This window comes from Pseudopipra pipra, chromosome 29, assembly GCF_036250125.1.
Source record: "Pseudopipra pipra isolate bDixPip1 chromosome 29, bDixPip1.hap1, whole genome shotgun sequence".
Lineage (NCBI taxonomy): Eukaryota > Metazoa > Chordata > Aves > Passeriformes > Pipridae > Pseudopipra > Pseudopipra pipra.
Window position 1 is genome coordinate 1,907,409 of NC_087577.1, and position 12,685 is coordinate 1,920,093.

The window sequence follows — 12,685 nt, forward strand, 5'->3', positions numbered from 1 at the left end:
CCTCCAAAAGCAGACACTTCACAAGCACAAAGATGATTATCAGCGTTGGAAATCACATATTGCCAAATCAAGAGAAAATAAATTTCAGCAAAATCCCCAGCAGAGCTGCCATCTGTCTGGGGGCTGCGGGTTCTCGGCGGTTTTTAAGTCGAATGTTCAAGTGATGGAGATCTCGTCCTCGCTTGCTGCAGCAGCACTGTGAGCACCCAACCTTAGGGGCTGCAGAGCTGGGGGCTCAGCGCCCTGAAGCTGCCTTGGGGTGCCCACCCCACCCTTGACTCACTGTCCTGCTCACCAGCCCCGACTTCTCCTGGGAGGCTGTGCTTCCCCAAGGGCACCCTGACCCCCCCGTGCTCCCTCTTGCTGTCCCCATAACCCTGCTGGGGGGTTTTCTGCAATGCCTGCCTACTGGGGTCCCCTGTCCCCCAACCTGCCCTGCCTTGAGCTGTCACCAGAGCTGTTGGGTAATGAGGCAGCTTCTGCAGGACTGATCCTGGTGAGCTGGTTGGGGCCCGGGGCCAAACTGGGTGCTGGCTCCAACACCCGCTCCAGCTGCCGGGCAGACATTGGGCTGCGATTCCCAGCCCACACTCAGCTCTTGCTGCCACGCTCCTAACAGGACCCAGCTGGAGGGGAGGGAGCTGGTTTGGGGCTCCCAGTCCCTGCTGCAGTGCAGACAGCTGTTGAGGGTCCCTCACCCCTCCAGAACACGTGGCACACTGCTGGGGAAGGCATGATGCTTGGCCAATGCCCTCTCAGCAAATAAAAAGCAGAAAAAGACAATAAAAGGCAGGAGATCACAGCTTTGCTCTAAGCATCGCTCTGGGGGTGAAGCAGCCGCCGGGTGAAGGGCTGGAGTCGAGCTGAGATGCCCTTGGGTGCCGAGAGCTGCTCCCTCGCTGCACAGGAGGGCTCGACCCCACTTTGGGCCTCCACCACAGCATCGATTTTGCAGCTGAACAGCTTTAATGTGCAGAGCTGAGGGAGGAGAGTGAAGGAGGCTGCTGCCTTTGCTCAACCCGAGTCAGTGGCGTCACAGCCACAGTCCAAAGAGCTCAACATGGAGCTTCCCAGCCCACACCAGTGCCGAGGAGCAGTGCCACCACAATGCTGCCACAGCACCCAGCACACACCCCCCGGGATCCTGCACCCCTTGAGACAGAGCCGTGTCCCCGCGTGTGGTGGGAGGGCAGAGCAGAGGCAGGTCTGGGCACACTCGGCACAGGGAGCTGCTGCCCCTCCCCACCATCTCCCAGAGATGATTAAGCAGTAACGAGATTCGGCTCTAATCACCTCATCCCCTGGAAAGTGCAGGGCTGGCACCCCACGCCGCTGCGCCCTCCACGTGCGCCCGCTCTCGCTGCAGCCGGGCTGTGAGCACTGGGGCTCACGTTGCCAGCGCTGCCCCAGCCCTGGCACGCTCTGACGCAAATTAAATTACTTGAGGGCCAGCTCTGGTGTCATCAGCAATTTCCCCTCCTCGGTGGCATCCTGGGCCTCTTGGCCACCCAAAATCACTGCTGCCAGGTGCTGGACCCGGCTGCTCCCAAGACCAAGAGCTGGCAGTGCCACGTAGCAGCCAGTGGCCGCATGGTCAGCTGATATTCTGCTCCTCCATGGCAGGACAGGCACTAAAACCAAGCCAGGGCTCCCCAGCACTGTGGCAGCAGCGTTTCTGGTCCCACGTCCCTACCAGAGACCACGTGCTCTGCCGCAGCTCCGGCAGCACCACAGCCTGGCACGACCTGCCTCGCTGTCCCGCCGGGACAGCCCCACAGCTCTGACTCACCCTCCAAGCAGCCCGAGGAGCCCCTGAGAGGAAAACACACCATGTCTCTGCCAAGACAGAGGGAACAGCCGAGGGTGGTTGCTTCTGCTGCTGCCAGTGCTGGGGATACCTCACCAAAACACACCTTGCCAAGCACCATGAGACCTCTCATCCACCAAGATCGGAGGCAACAGGGGGAGGCCGAGGCGTGTGAGCAAGGGGGCAGCTCTTGGCAATGAAGACCAGGAACAAGTTTGGTTTGGGTTTTGCCCTTGAGTGTGGGGTCACCTTCCCCAAACCAACCAGCAACCTGGGCAGAGCTGAGCAGAACCCAAAGTACCAAATTATCCCTCTACAGATGAGGAGATATTCCCTCTGCAGACAGGAACAGGGCAGAGGAGCATCCCTCTGTCTTGGCACCCTTGCTTCTTCCAGAGAAAAGCAAAGATTTACCATTTAGCCACCACATAACACAAAGGCATCACCTAATGCTGCCTTGGGCATCCACCCATGACCCGGGACAGAAACCCCAAACCTTCCCCTGACGCTGTGCACGAACCCGATCTAGAAGAATTAACCTCGTAAGTCTAAGAAGGTAATCAAATCTCATGCTTCAGGGCATAAGCCGATCACCAAAGGGGTCAGGAAGGAATTACTGCCCCACACTAGCAGGGGATTTTTGCCTTTCCCCTGATGCAAACCATATTGGCGGTTGCCAGAGTCAGCGGCCTGGCCCTGAAGGACTGATGGCCTGATCTGTCGTGGCAAATCCTCTCCAGTAATTCCTCTAATGACATTAGTGACTCTTACTTGCTCTCGTCCCCTGGTTTTGGCTGCTGCTGTAATTCACAGAATCGCACAGTGCTTTGGGTTGGAAGGGATCTAAAAGCTCATCTTGTCCCATTCTCCTGCCACAGGCAGGGACACCTTCAGTGAGACCAGGTTGCTTCAAGCCCCGTCCGATCTGGCCTTGAACACTTCCAGGGATGGGGCAGCCACAGCTTCTCTGGGCAACCTGTGCCAGGGCCTCAACACCCTCACACAGAAAAATTTCCTCTTAATATCCAACCTAAATTCTCCCCCTTTTCAGTTTAAAACCATCCCCTCCTTGTCCTGTCTCTCTAGGTCCTTGTCCAAAGTCCCTCTCCAGCTCTACTGAAGCCACTGTAGGCACTGGAAGGCACTCCAAGGTCTCCACAAAGCCTTCTCTTCTCCAGGCTGAACAATCCCAGCTGCTCCAGCTTGTCTCCAGAGCAGAGGTGCTCCAGCCTTCAGAGCATCTCCGTGGCTTCCTCCAGACCCACTCCAGCAACTCCACGTGCTGTTGGAGCCTCCATGTGGGTTTGTGGTCTGTGCCCCCATGAAAGGCAGAACGTGGGACATGAGCAGGGTCAGACTCACTGATGCCGCAGGTTCAGTGTGAGATGCAAGGGAAGAACTTCATCTCACAGTGAAGGCTCTGGAGAGCCCCTGTTCAGCCTTAACTCTCCCTGAGGTTCACGATGCCTCAGCAGCCCTCAAACTACGGTTAGGGATGAAATCCTCGGCAGCACAAGCGGAACCGCAGGTGTCGAGAGCGGCTCTGCCTCCAGCTCCTCGCACAACCATTCTCCAGCACATCCCTGCGCTACTCCCATTCCTCATCTCTCCCTCTCCCGACAGGCGCAGGTGCCATGGGAGCCATCCGGGCACACCAAGGATGGTGCACAGAGCTGCCAGCCCTACATTTCCAGCAGCAGCACCGCGGCACAAAGCCCCATCCATAATTCATCAGTGCCAGGCTGCTCCGCTCCTGGGACATGGCACCGTAGAGCCGAGCGTGCCCCCCACGCCGAGCCAGAGCGGGGGGGCTGCCGTGGAGGCAGGGGTGGGCTGAGGATGCTCCCAGACAATGGGTTTAAGCCAGCTTAGCCAACAGCCCACAGCACGCACGGACGCCTCTCACCGCTGATCCGCAATAACAGCCGGAGAGGGAGGACACGGGAGCGAGAAGGAAGAGGCAGCTCCAGGGAGACCTCACTGCGGCCTTTCAGCTTATAAAAAAGATGGAGAGGGACTTTTCACATGGGCAGATATTGATGGGACAAGGGGGGATGGTTCTAAAATGATGAATGGGAGATTTAGGTGGGATGTCAAGGAAGAAGTCCTTCCCTGTGAGGGTGGGGAGGCTCTTGCGCAGGTTGCCCAGAGAAGTTGTGGCTGCCCCATCCCTGGAAGTGTTCAAGGCCAGGTTGGATTTGGCTTGGAGCAACCTGGGCTAGTGGAAGGTGTCCCTGGTCATGGCAGGGGTGTGGGACAAAAAGGTCTTTAAGGTCTCTTCCAACCCAAACCATCCCATGATTCCATGAGATGAAGCAAGAGGGGACACTTCTGACTCTGGGGAGCAAATCCTGGCACTGCTCATGGACAGTGTGGAACAGGAGGGTTCTCACCCCCTTTACAGCTCCCGCTGTGGTGGATAGAGCAGATCAGCAACCCACTGCCTGGAGCAGCCCTTCACAAAATGTCCCATCTTCCTGGTGTGTCCTTGTTTCCCAAAGAAAGGGAGCAGCGAAAGTAACTGATTGCAAAGCTGCACTGATGACCAATTAAACAGCTGCAGCTTTGCTGACACTCAACTTCAACAGGGCTGGGTTTTTGGGAAGCAAAGTGAGACGTGCCGTGCTGGGGTGGGGAGCAATGCTCCCATACTGGGTTTTGGAAGAACCAGCCCAGCCAGGGCTGCAGCTGCTACCAGGGGAAAACCAATGTCCCCCAGCCCAGGGAGCTGGGCTTTGGGGAGAACACGTGACATGGGAGACACGCTAAAGCCACAGCACCCAGCTGGGCAGAGCAACTCCTGCTGCCAAATCCCACCTGGTGCAGCAAGACCCCCAAAACCAGCCCCACCACCTTGACTGTTGTCTCTGGCAGAGAAGTGCCTCCTTCCTTTCCTGAAGCCTTATCCAGCAGGGCCAGGCTGTGCCACCCCCCTCCAGCATTACCAAATATTTTCCATTTGTCTGAACTTCCAACAGGGCTCCAGTCGCTGTGGATCCCTCACTTCCCCCCTCAGTGCTGCCCCATAAAATACAGCCTGGCTCCTTTAATAACCCCTAAGGCCCCGTTTCCTCTTCATTATGGACACAAACAGCGCCAGGAGCAACTGGGACATCAGCAAAACCCATTTGATGTTCATCCCAGCCCCCTCCCCTCAAATGAAGCTGTAATGAGGAAAACCTGCCATTTCCTATTGTTCTGCTGCAGAGCAATAAACTGGTTATCCAATTCTGTTCTTTGCCACTCTTTAAGCATTAGGAATACATCCACACTTTTTTTTGCTGTTTTTTTTTCTGTTTTTATGTAATAAAAGCATCAGGAAAGAAGTGTGGCAGGCCATTCTGGGGTGTGGAGGTTGCTGGACTAAGGGCAGTGGCTTGGATCTGCTTAGCCAAACTCCAGGAGCACAGGAAGCAAAGGGACCTGCCTGGAAGTCTTGTGGTTATGGGGAGTACACCGATGGAGTCATCCCAGAGCAAACGTGGGCCAGCAAAGAGCTGCTGCTCCGCTGCTCCGGCTCAAGGAACACGGCAATTTGGGAAAAACCTGATGGGTTTTTTTCCCTCTGAGATACACAAATGCATTCCTACACACATGCACATGCATGTGTGTCTCGGGCTTGGCTTCAACACAGCCCAAGGAAAAAAACCCTGGAGCCATGTAAGTTTTCAATTGAGAAGAAGAAAAAAAAAAAGGAATAATTTGGGTTGTTTGCGTTCAGCAAAATGGATACTTGTTGTGGCTGTTTTTTATTGGAAAAACCACATGGAAAATGTCAACTGAAATATATTTTCTGCAAGACAAAAAAAAAAAAAAAAAAAAAAAAAAGGGAACTAATTAAGTGGAGAAGATACTTTCTTCTGGAAAAGCACTTAGATGGAAACGGCGCAAGGAGCTCCAAGGCGAGGAGCAACGCCTGGGTGGGGGCCGTGGTGCAACGGGGCTGTTTGCCTGGTTCTGGGATCTGCCTGGATCCAGCCCCAGCACCGAGTCTCACCCATCTGCTTATTTTATGGGTTGGGAATAAAACAGCACCAGTGGCCCAAAATGAGATGGAAATGGGTTGTTTTGAAACAGAACCCCTAAAATCCCCGACGGGACAGGAGGAGAAGGGGTGAGGAGGGGCAGCACCAACCTGCCGATTGCGCTCGTCCGTGATCCGCTGGATCTGGATCTTTTTTCTCCCCATCTTCTCTGGAAATCCTCACTGCACCCGGGACGACTTCGGCTCAGGGGAGGGGAGAAGTAACCCGCTTCAAAACGCTTTCATTAAAGAGTGTCGAGGGGCTTTTTTCAGGGGTGGAAAACAAACCCAAAAAAAGCCAAAACAAAAAAAAAAAAGAGAGTTTTGGGTGTCTCCGTGCTCAGTTCATGGTACCCTCGTGTGCGGCCGGATCCAGCGGGGCTGAGCTGTCAGCAGCTGCTCAGAAACCTGCACAAGGAGAGAGACAGGAGTGAGCCAGTCTGTTCCCAAATCACATCCAGGACCCAGCACCCTCCCGGCATCCTCCCTCCGCTGGTGCGAATCCCACTCCCCAGGCCATGGGGGTCTCTGGTCCTTCCTCCCATTCAGCTCTGTAGCCAGAAAGGCTGCAAAGGGATTTATCCAACCTGGTCTTGAAGAACCCCAAGGACGGAGCCCAAGAGCACCGCGCCACAGGACACGTGTGGGCCGGGCATGGCGATGCTCAGGGAGGAGGAGGAGATGGCAGCAACGCGCCCATGAATCATTATTCCTCTGTGACACTCCAGACTTTTTTTTTCTCTTAATAAAGTCATAAGTAGTCGAGTGGCTGGTGATTAGCTTGGGCAATTTAAATCCGTCTCCAATTTCTGCACTAATCTTCAATTTGGAATTTTAAAATATCTTTATTTGATTACTTAAAAAAACCTTATAACCAGGCACAGAAACCTAATTCTTATGAGAAAGGAAGACTCTGAAGGTAGCTGAGACAGCCTGGCCTTCCACTGAGCTCAGCCACAGCCAGACACTGGATGTTTCCATTGATCTGGGGGGTGTGTGGATTGACTCGGGGGTATCTTGTGCCCTAAGCTCTCCCAAAGGAGTGAGTCCACAGATCCCAGAGCATCCACTTGGTTCCAGCCTCACTCTGGGATCCCACAGCAGATCACAGGGCAGGGACTCAGCCCCCCTGGGCACCTGCATCCCCTGATGCCAGAAGCTCTATCCAGATGTACCAGGGCACTTCCTGACACAGCCTGCCAACCCCATTTCACCCCCATTTCTCAGCATGTGCTGCAGTGCAGTGAGGGAGACAAAGAGGGAACGGCAGCCAGTTCATTTTCCACAGGTATGTTTTTCTCCCAGCTCTCTCTGCGAGCGGCTGGATAACAGCAGTGATAACGTTGCATTTAAGGCGAGGTGCCCTGTGCCAAGACCCGGACAGAGGGAAAAGCCAGTCCCAAAATAGCTTCCTATCTGCCTTGACTTGGCAGTCCCCAGCTCTTGGTCTTGTTACAAAAAGCATGGAAAAAAAAGCTTTTTCTTCCATCCCTTCATCCCAAATGCACTGCAGCAGCCGCAGCCAACCCTGACCGAGTTCCTCCTGCTCCTCTCCCACCCTAGAGCCCCCTCAGGCCCCACTGAAGGCCCCCAGGGACCTTGGCCCCGTCCTCTGCCCTCTCATCAGACCATGTTTCAACAACAAACAAGCCCTGATGGTCTCACTTCCACACTTGTTTTTGGGGTTCATTGAGTCATGTGAGTCACTTAATCTTTTTTTTCGGTAAAATTATTCATCGTGCACCATCTTTTATGCCCAGAGGAGAATGGGGAGACTTTTTCCCCCCCACCCCCAAAATCCACCATTTGCCCTTCAGGGAGGATGCGCAAGAGGAAGCACAGGAAGGAGACCGGAGAGACAAAGGGCAGCAAAACCTGCTTTTTTTTTCCCTTGTAAATCCCACCAGGAAGACTCTTTACAAGGACAGACCATATAGGGATGGCATTTGCTGCTTGGACCATTATTTCTCAAAATTGGTGAGTGTTTCCCTCCCAGCAGCAAATGGGAGGGACCGTCCAGCTGTGAGGAGCATTGTCACCACGGGGGATGCTGAACCAGTGCCAGGGATGTCCTTCAGCTCCCTGTCCCTCTGTGGGCAGCCTCAAAAAGATAGGTCCCAGAGTATTGCCAGTCCCAGAGCATCGTTGACCCCAGAGCATCACCAGTTCCAGAGCACTGCTGGACCCAGAGCATCACCAGTCCCAGGGCATCACCAGTTCCAGAGCATCACTGGTTCCAGAGCATTCCCAGTCCCAGAGCATCACCAGTGCCCCAGCATCACCAGTCCACAGCATCACTGGTCCCAGAGCATTGCCAGTTCCAGAGCACCACTGCCCTGGCTGGCACCAGCAAGCAGGGAATGCGGGTGCTGGGCTGCCACAAGATTATCCCTCAAAGGTTGGTGATATGAGAAGAGCTAAAAGGAAAATGAGGACTTTTGTTACATCCACCTGGAGTGTCTGCTCAGTGTTTCCCTCACTGTGAGGCCGCACGGGACAGAGTCCACAGCGCAAGGCTTGAGGCCAAGGTGAGCATTTTGCATGCACAGAGAGCTTTGGCAGAGGAGAAAATTTCTGCTGGGTTTGCTTTGCCACTTTTCCCTTCAGAGATGCCATTTCTTTAAACTGGCTGAAAAATATTCACCTTCAGCATCTTCAAAACCGCCAGCAGCAGCACGAAGTAGCAACAGCTCCACATCCGGACCCAGGGCAAGATGCTAATTCTTTCCGAGTGCTGCAGCTCTTGGACAGAGAAACCCTCTGAAAGACGGTGGATTTACTGTCCAAACCAGAGAGGAACTCTCCAGAAGCAACAATAAACACTGGAGAACAACGGGCAGTAAATTTAAACTGAGTGAAAGGAAACATATTTTAACACAATTTCGTTGTGGGACTTGTTCACAGGATGCTATTGCAGCCAAAAGCTCCAGAGTGCTCAAAAAGAGATGGGATATTTGTAGGGATGAGAAGATCCCAATGCTGCTCATGCCTGCCCTGACCTCTGCACGAGCCGACACTTCTTGCATGGGAGCAGTGGGATTCAAACCACATTCCCCTCCCTGGGCCACAAATAAACCCCAAGTGTTTCAATTCAAATCCCCTTTTTCAACCACCAAACCAGATTCCTCCTGCTGCTCTGAATCCCAAATCCTGCATCCTCAGCACCTCGGCTGGATGGGGACCGCTGTCCCAGCCTCAGGGTTTGCTCGTGCCACTGGGTAAAGTTCTCCACAAGAAAAAGGCAACTTAACAGTTTCTTGCTCATCATCATGGGGAGAAAAGGAGCTGCCGTGTGATGCTCTTGATCCTTCTCCCCTGCACGGGAAGGAAAACACCCCATTGCAAGGGCAACCATCAGATGGGACAAAGAGGAGGGATGGAGAAGAGCAAGGCATGTTTGCTGCCCTCCAAATGCACCCTACAGAGGGGATTTCAAACTCCTCCCTTTTCTCTTTATGCTCCTGGTGTTGGAGTTGGGGTTTGGGGGTGGGTTTATTTGTTTTTAGGTTGGGGTTTTTTCCCCACCATATTTTTAAACCCAGGTATTTTCACGTTTCCTGCCCGGGTGGCTGTTTCAGAAAGTCCAACCACAGGCTCGAGTTTCTGATCAGCACCTGGAAGTGCAAGAAACCTGGAGAGCTGCCTTTGTTCCTCCTGCCCCCCATGCCAGCACTGCCACTGCCGGCTCAGCCCCAACCCAGGAGCACCCCCTTTGCCCCTGGAGCTCCCTCTCCTTCACCACCAAACTGCTCTGTGTCCCTGATTGCCCAACCCAAGGCATTGGGATCACCCATGACTCTCCATGATCAGGTGGAATTTAAGCACCTGAACGTTTATATAGAGAAGCACCCGGAGAACAGGACTGTTAAAAGGAGTTGAGCTCCTAAATAACTTTCAGCCTTTGGGGTCTCAGGTGATTTTATTCAACACAATAACCCCAGTCATTAAAACATGTTCTTTCTCAGATAGCAGCTTCCTTCTCCTGAGCCTGGTTTTCCAAGGAAAACGCTACAGCCTGACCAGGAAGGTCCAAGGGCATCGAAAGGGACCTACAAACCTGCTGGAAAGCAAACCACTGGCACTGCACCGGCAAAAAGCCACCCTGTCCCTCTTCCGCCCCAGGGAATCTCGGCAAGGATCAGGGAATTCAGCATCGCCCCGGGGAGGCAGCGAGAAGCGTTGGGAGAGAGGCAGCCGCCAGCGCCCGCACACCACCCCCCCGCCCTACACCACCACCCCCACCCCCCGGCACTCGCACAAGTGTGACTATCACAGCAATTAGCACACATGCCAATTAACTCCGAGCAGGTGCTGGTTAACTCTGTGCTGAGTAATTCATCCCCGGCTCCCAGTAAATTGCTCCAAATTGGAGAGACGGGCGAGGGAGCAGAGTTAGCATTTTGCAAATGGGGGAAGAAAGAAAAAGCAAAGAGGAATGTCAGCTGGGAGATGTTTTTACAAAACAAGGCATTTGGGGGGCTGGATCCCCAGCTCCAAGAGCTGGGAGACACAGGGGAGCTGATAACTCTTCTAAGTCTCTATTTCTGTATTTTTTTACCTACATTTTTCTGATCTATTCTACCTGTTTCTAAGTGGCTTCACCTTGGCTTTGCACAAGCAGTGGGGTGCTCTGCACCGCTCTGTAATTTGTCACTTTTCCATTCCTCCTGAACAGCCCCACGTTTCTGAGCGGGGACACTCAAAGTCTCACATCCACTTTCTATGGCCATTTGCTATTTTTAATATACTTTTATTGCATCTCTTTTTAGTTGCTCCTTACTAAAGTTAGCACAACACACTGCTCCTCTTGAGGGCAAAGGAATTCAGCTGCCCTTCCTTAATGCCCGCCTTGCAAAGCCCTGTGCTCTCAGCACAATGTCAGCTGAGATAAACCAAACCTTGGCCGTGCAGCTGCAGGGGGAAGATCAAAAAGATGAATCCAAAAGCTTTAGGAAGATAAATAAAGGGAAATAAACGCATCCTTTCCAAAAATGTATTTGCCTTTGGAGCTCTTTGTTTTTCCCGGCGTGTGGCACCACGCTCCCCAGTCCACTCGTGCCTGTGCAGAAACACACAGCAGAGCCAGCGACACGGGTGACAGCAAAACTGGGATGGGTTCAACATGGCACTGGTTCAAGGGACGTTTCCCCCATCTCCATCCCCAAACCAGGGCTGGCGCCATGGGGACGTCCTTGGCTGTGAGGAAACCTGCAAAAGCAGCTTCAAAGGACAGTCGGAGCTTGGGCAAAGAAAGGATGGAAAAGGGAAAGAAATAAAACACTGTCCTGTGAAGATGCAGCTCATCTGATGGACGAGGTGAATGGGAGGATGTCTGATCATGGCACAGAAAGCCCCAATTTGGAGGGAGAAATGCAGGTGACAGGCAGAGCACAGCCCAACTCAGCACCTGCTCTGCCCAGGCACCCAATGCTTTCACTGTAGGATTAATCCACCTTTTACCCAGGATTTGCAGGAATTCTCCCAAAGATGGGTTTGTCCTTACTTGGCTCCATCAAGTCAAAGGGCTGGCTGAGAGTTACGGGTCTGAATGCAGCGAGATGGGGTCTTCCCCACCGGGTACCCCCCTCCAAGGCACAGGGCACCCAACAGGACTGAATTCACTGACCCCAGCCCAGCGGGACCAACACATTCGGGGGAGGGCCTCAGGGTTTGTTCACATACAGAAGTTACTGCAATAACATGTCCCCGTCTTGCAGCATCTCCATGGGAGGGTCATTGCAAGAGAGCTTCAGCACACAAGCAGTGGGCACATGGGGTACGAGGTGCAGGGTGTTACAGAACTGTAGAACAGTTCGGGTTGGACAGGACCTTAAAGCTCATCTCGTCCCACTCCCCTGCCATGGGCAGGGACACCTTCCACTACACCAGGGTGCTCCAAGCCCCATCCAACCTGGTCTTGAACACTTGATACAGGGGCAGCCACAGCTTCTCTGGGCAACCTGGACCAGGGTCTCACCACCCTCACAGCCAAGAATTTCTTCCCAATATCCCATCTAACCCTGCCCTCTGGCAGTGGGAAGCCATTCCCCCTTGTCCTGTCGCTCTAGACCCTTGTCCAAAGTCCCTCTCCAGCTCTCTTGGAGCCCCTTTAGGCACTGGAAGGGGCTCTAAGGTGTCATAGGACTCTTCTGCAGGCTGAACAATCCCAGCTCTCCATAGCAGAGGGGCTCCAGCCCTTAGAGGATCTCCAAGGCCTCCTCCGGACTCACTCCAGCAGCTCCACATTCTCCCTGTGCTGGAGGGCTGGAGGCAGCACTGCAGTGGAGTCTCACCAGAGCAGAGCAGAGGGGCAGAATCCCCCCCTCATCTGCTGCCCACGCTGTGGGGGTGAGCCCATGACAGTGCTGGATTTCTGTGCTGCAAACCAGCCCACGAGCTCGGCCTGCCATGGGAAGTGGTTTACACCCACCACGCCGAGCCACTGCCGAGCCCTTCACCACCCTGTGCTGGGGTGTGGGAGAAAGGGCCAAGCAGAGGGAGGGAGCGGTGATGCTCTCAAGGTGGCAATGATACTTTAGAAAGAGCAGCCCCCCTGCCCTGCTGCATTGCTCCCTGCCACAAACCTGCAGTCTTATCAGGAGGAGCGGCTGAGTTGAGGTGCAGTGCGGTTGCCCTGCCCCGGCAGCCCCCGGCACAGCTCTGACTCCCCACCCGCTGCAAAGAGCCATAAAAGCAATTGCAAATAAAGCAGCAGCCGCAGCCGAGGTCTCCAAGCCTCGGCTCGAGGCTACCGAGTCCTGCACTCGCACAGACTGACGGAGTCACTTCCCCACCCACGACCAGGGCTGGATCCTTTCCCTTAAGGACGAGGATTTAGCTCAAGTCACCTCTTG

At 54.0% G+C, this 12,685-nt stretch overlaps 1 protein-coding gene across 14 annotated transcripts in view; it reads right to left on the bottom strand.

Moving 5' to 3' along the window:
* MEF2D (myocyte enhancer factor 2D) overlaps nucleotides 1–12,685 on the bottom strand; it is a 101,137-nt gene that overhangs the window by 33,952 nt on the left and 54,500 nt on the right. For all 14 annotated transcript variants that reach the window (XM_064638315.1, XM_064638320.1, XM_064638314.1 and 11 more), the window contains one exon: nucleotides 5,943–6,239. In XM_064638315.1, coding sequence (XP_064494385.1) covers nucleotides 5,943–5,996 — 54 coding nt within the window. In that variant the 5' untranslated portion in view covers nucleotides 5,997–6,239. The remainder of the gene's footprint in view (nucleotides 1–5,942; nucleotides 6,240–12,685) is intronic.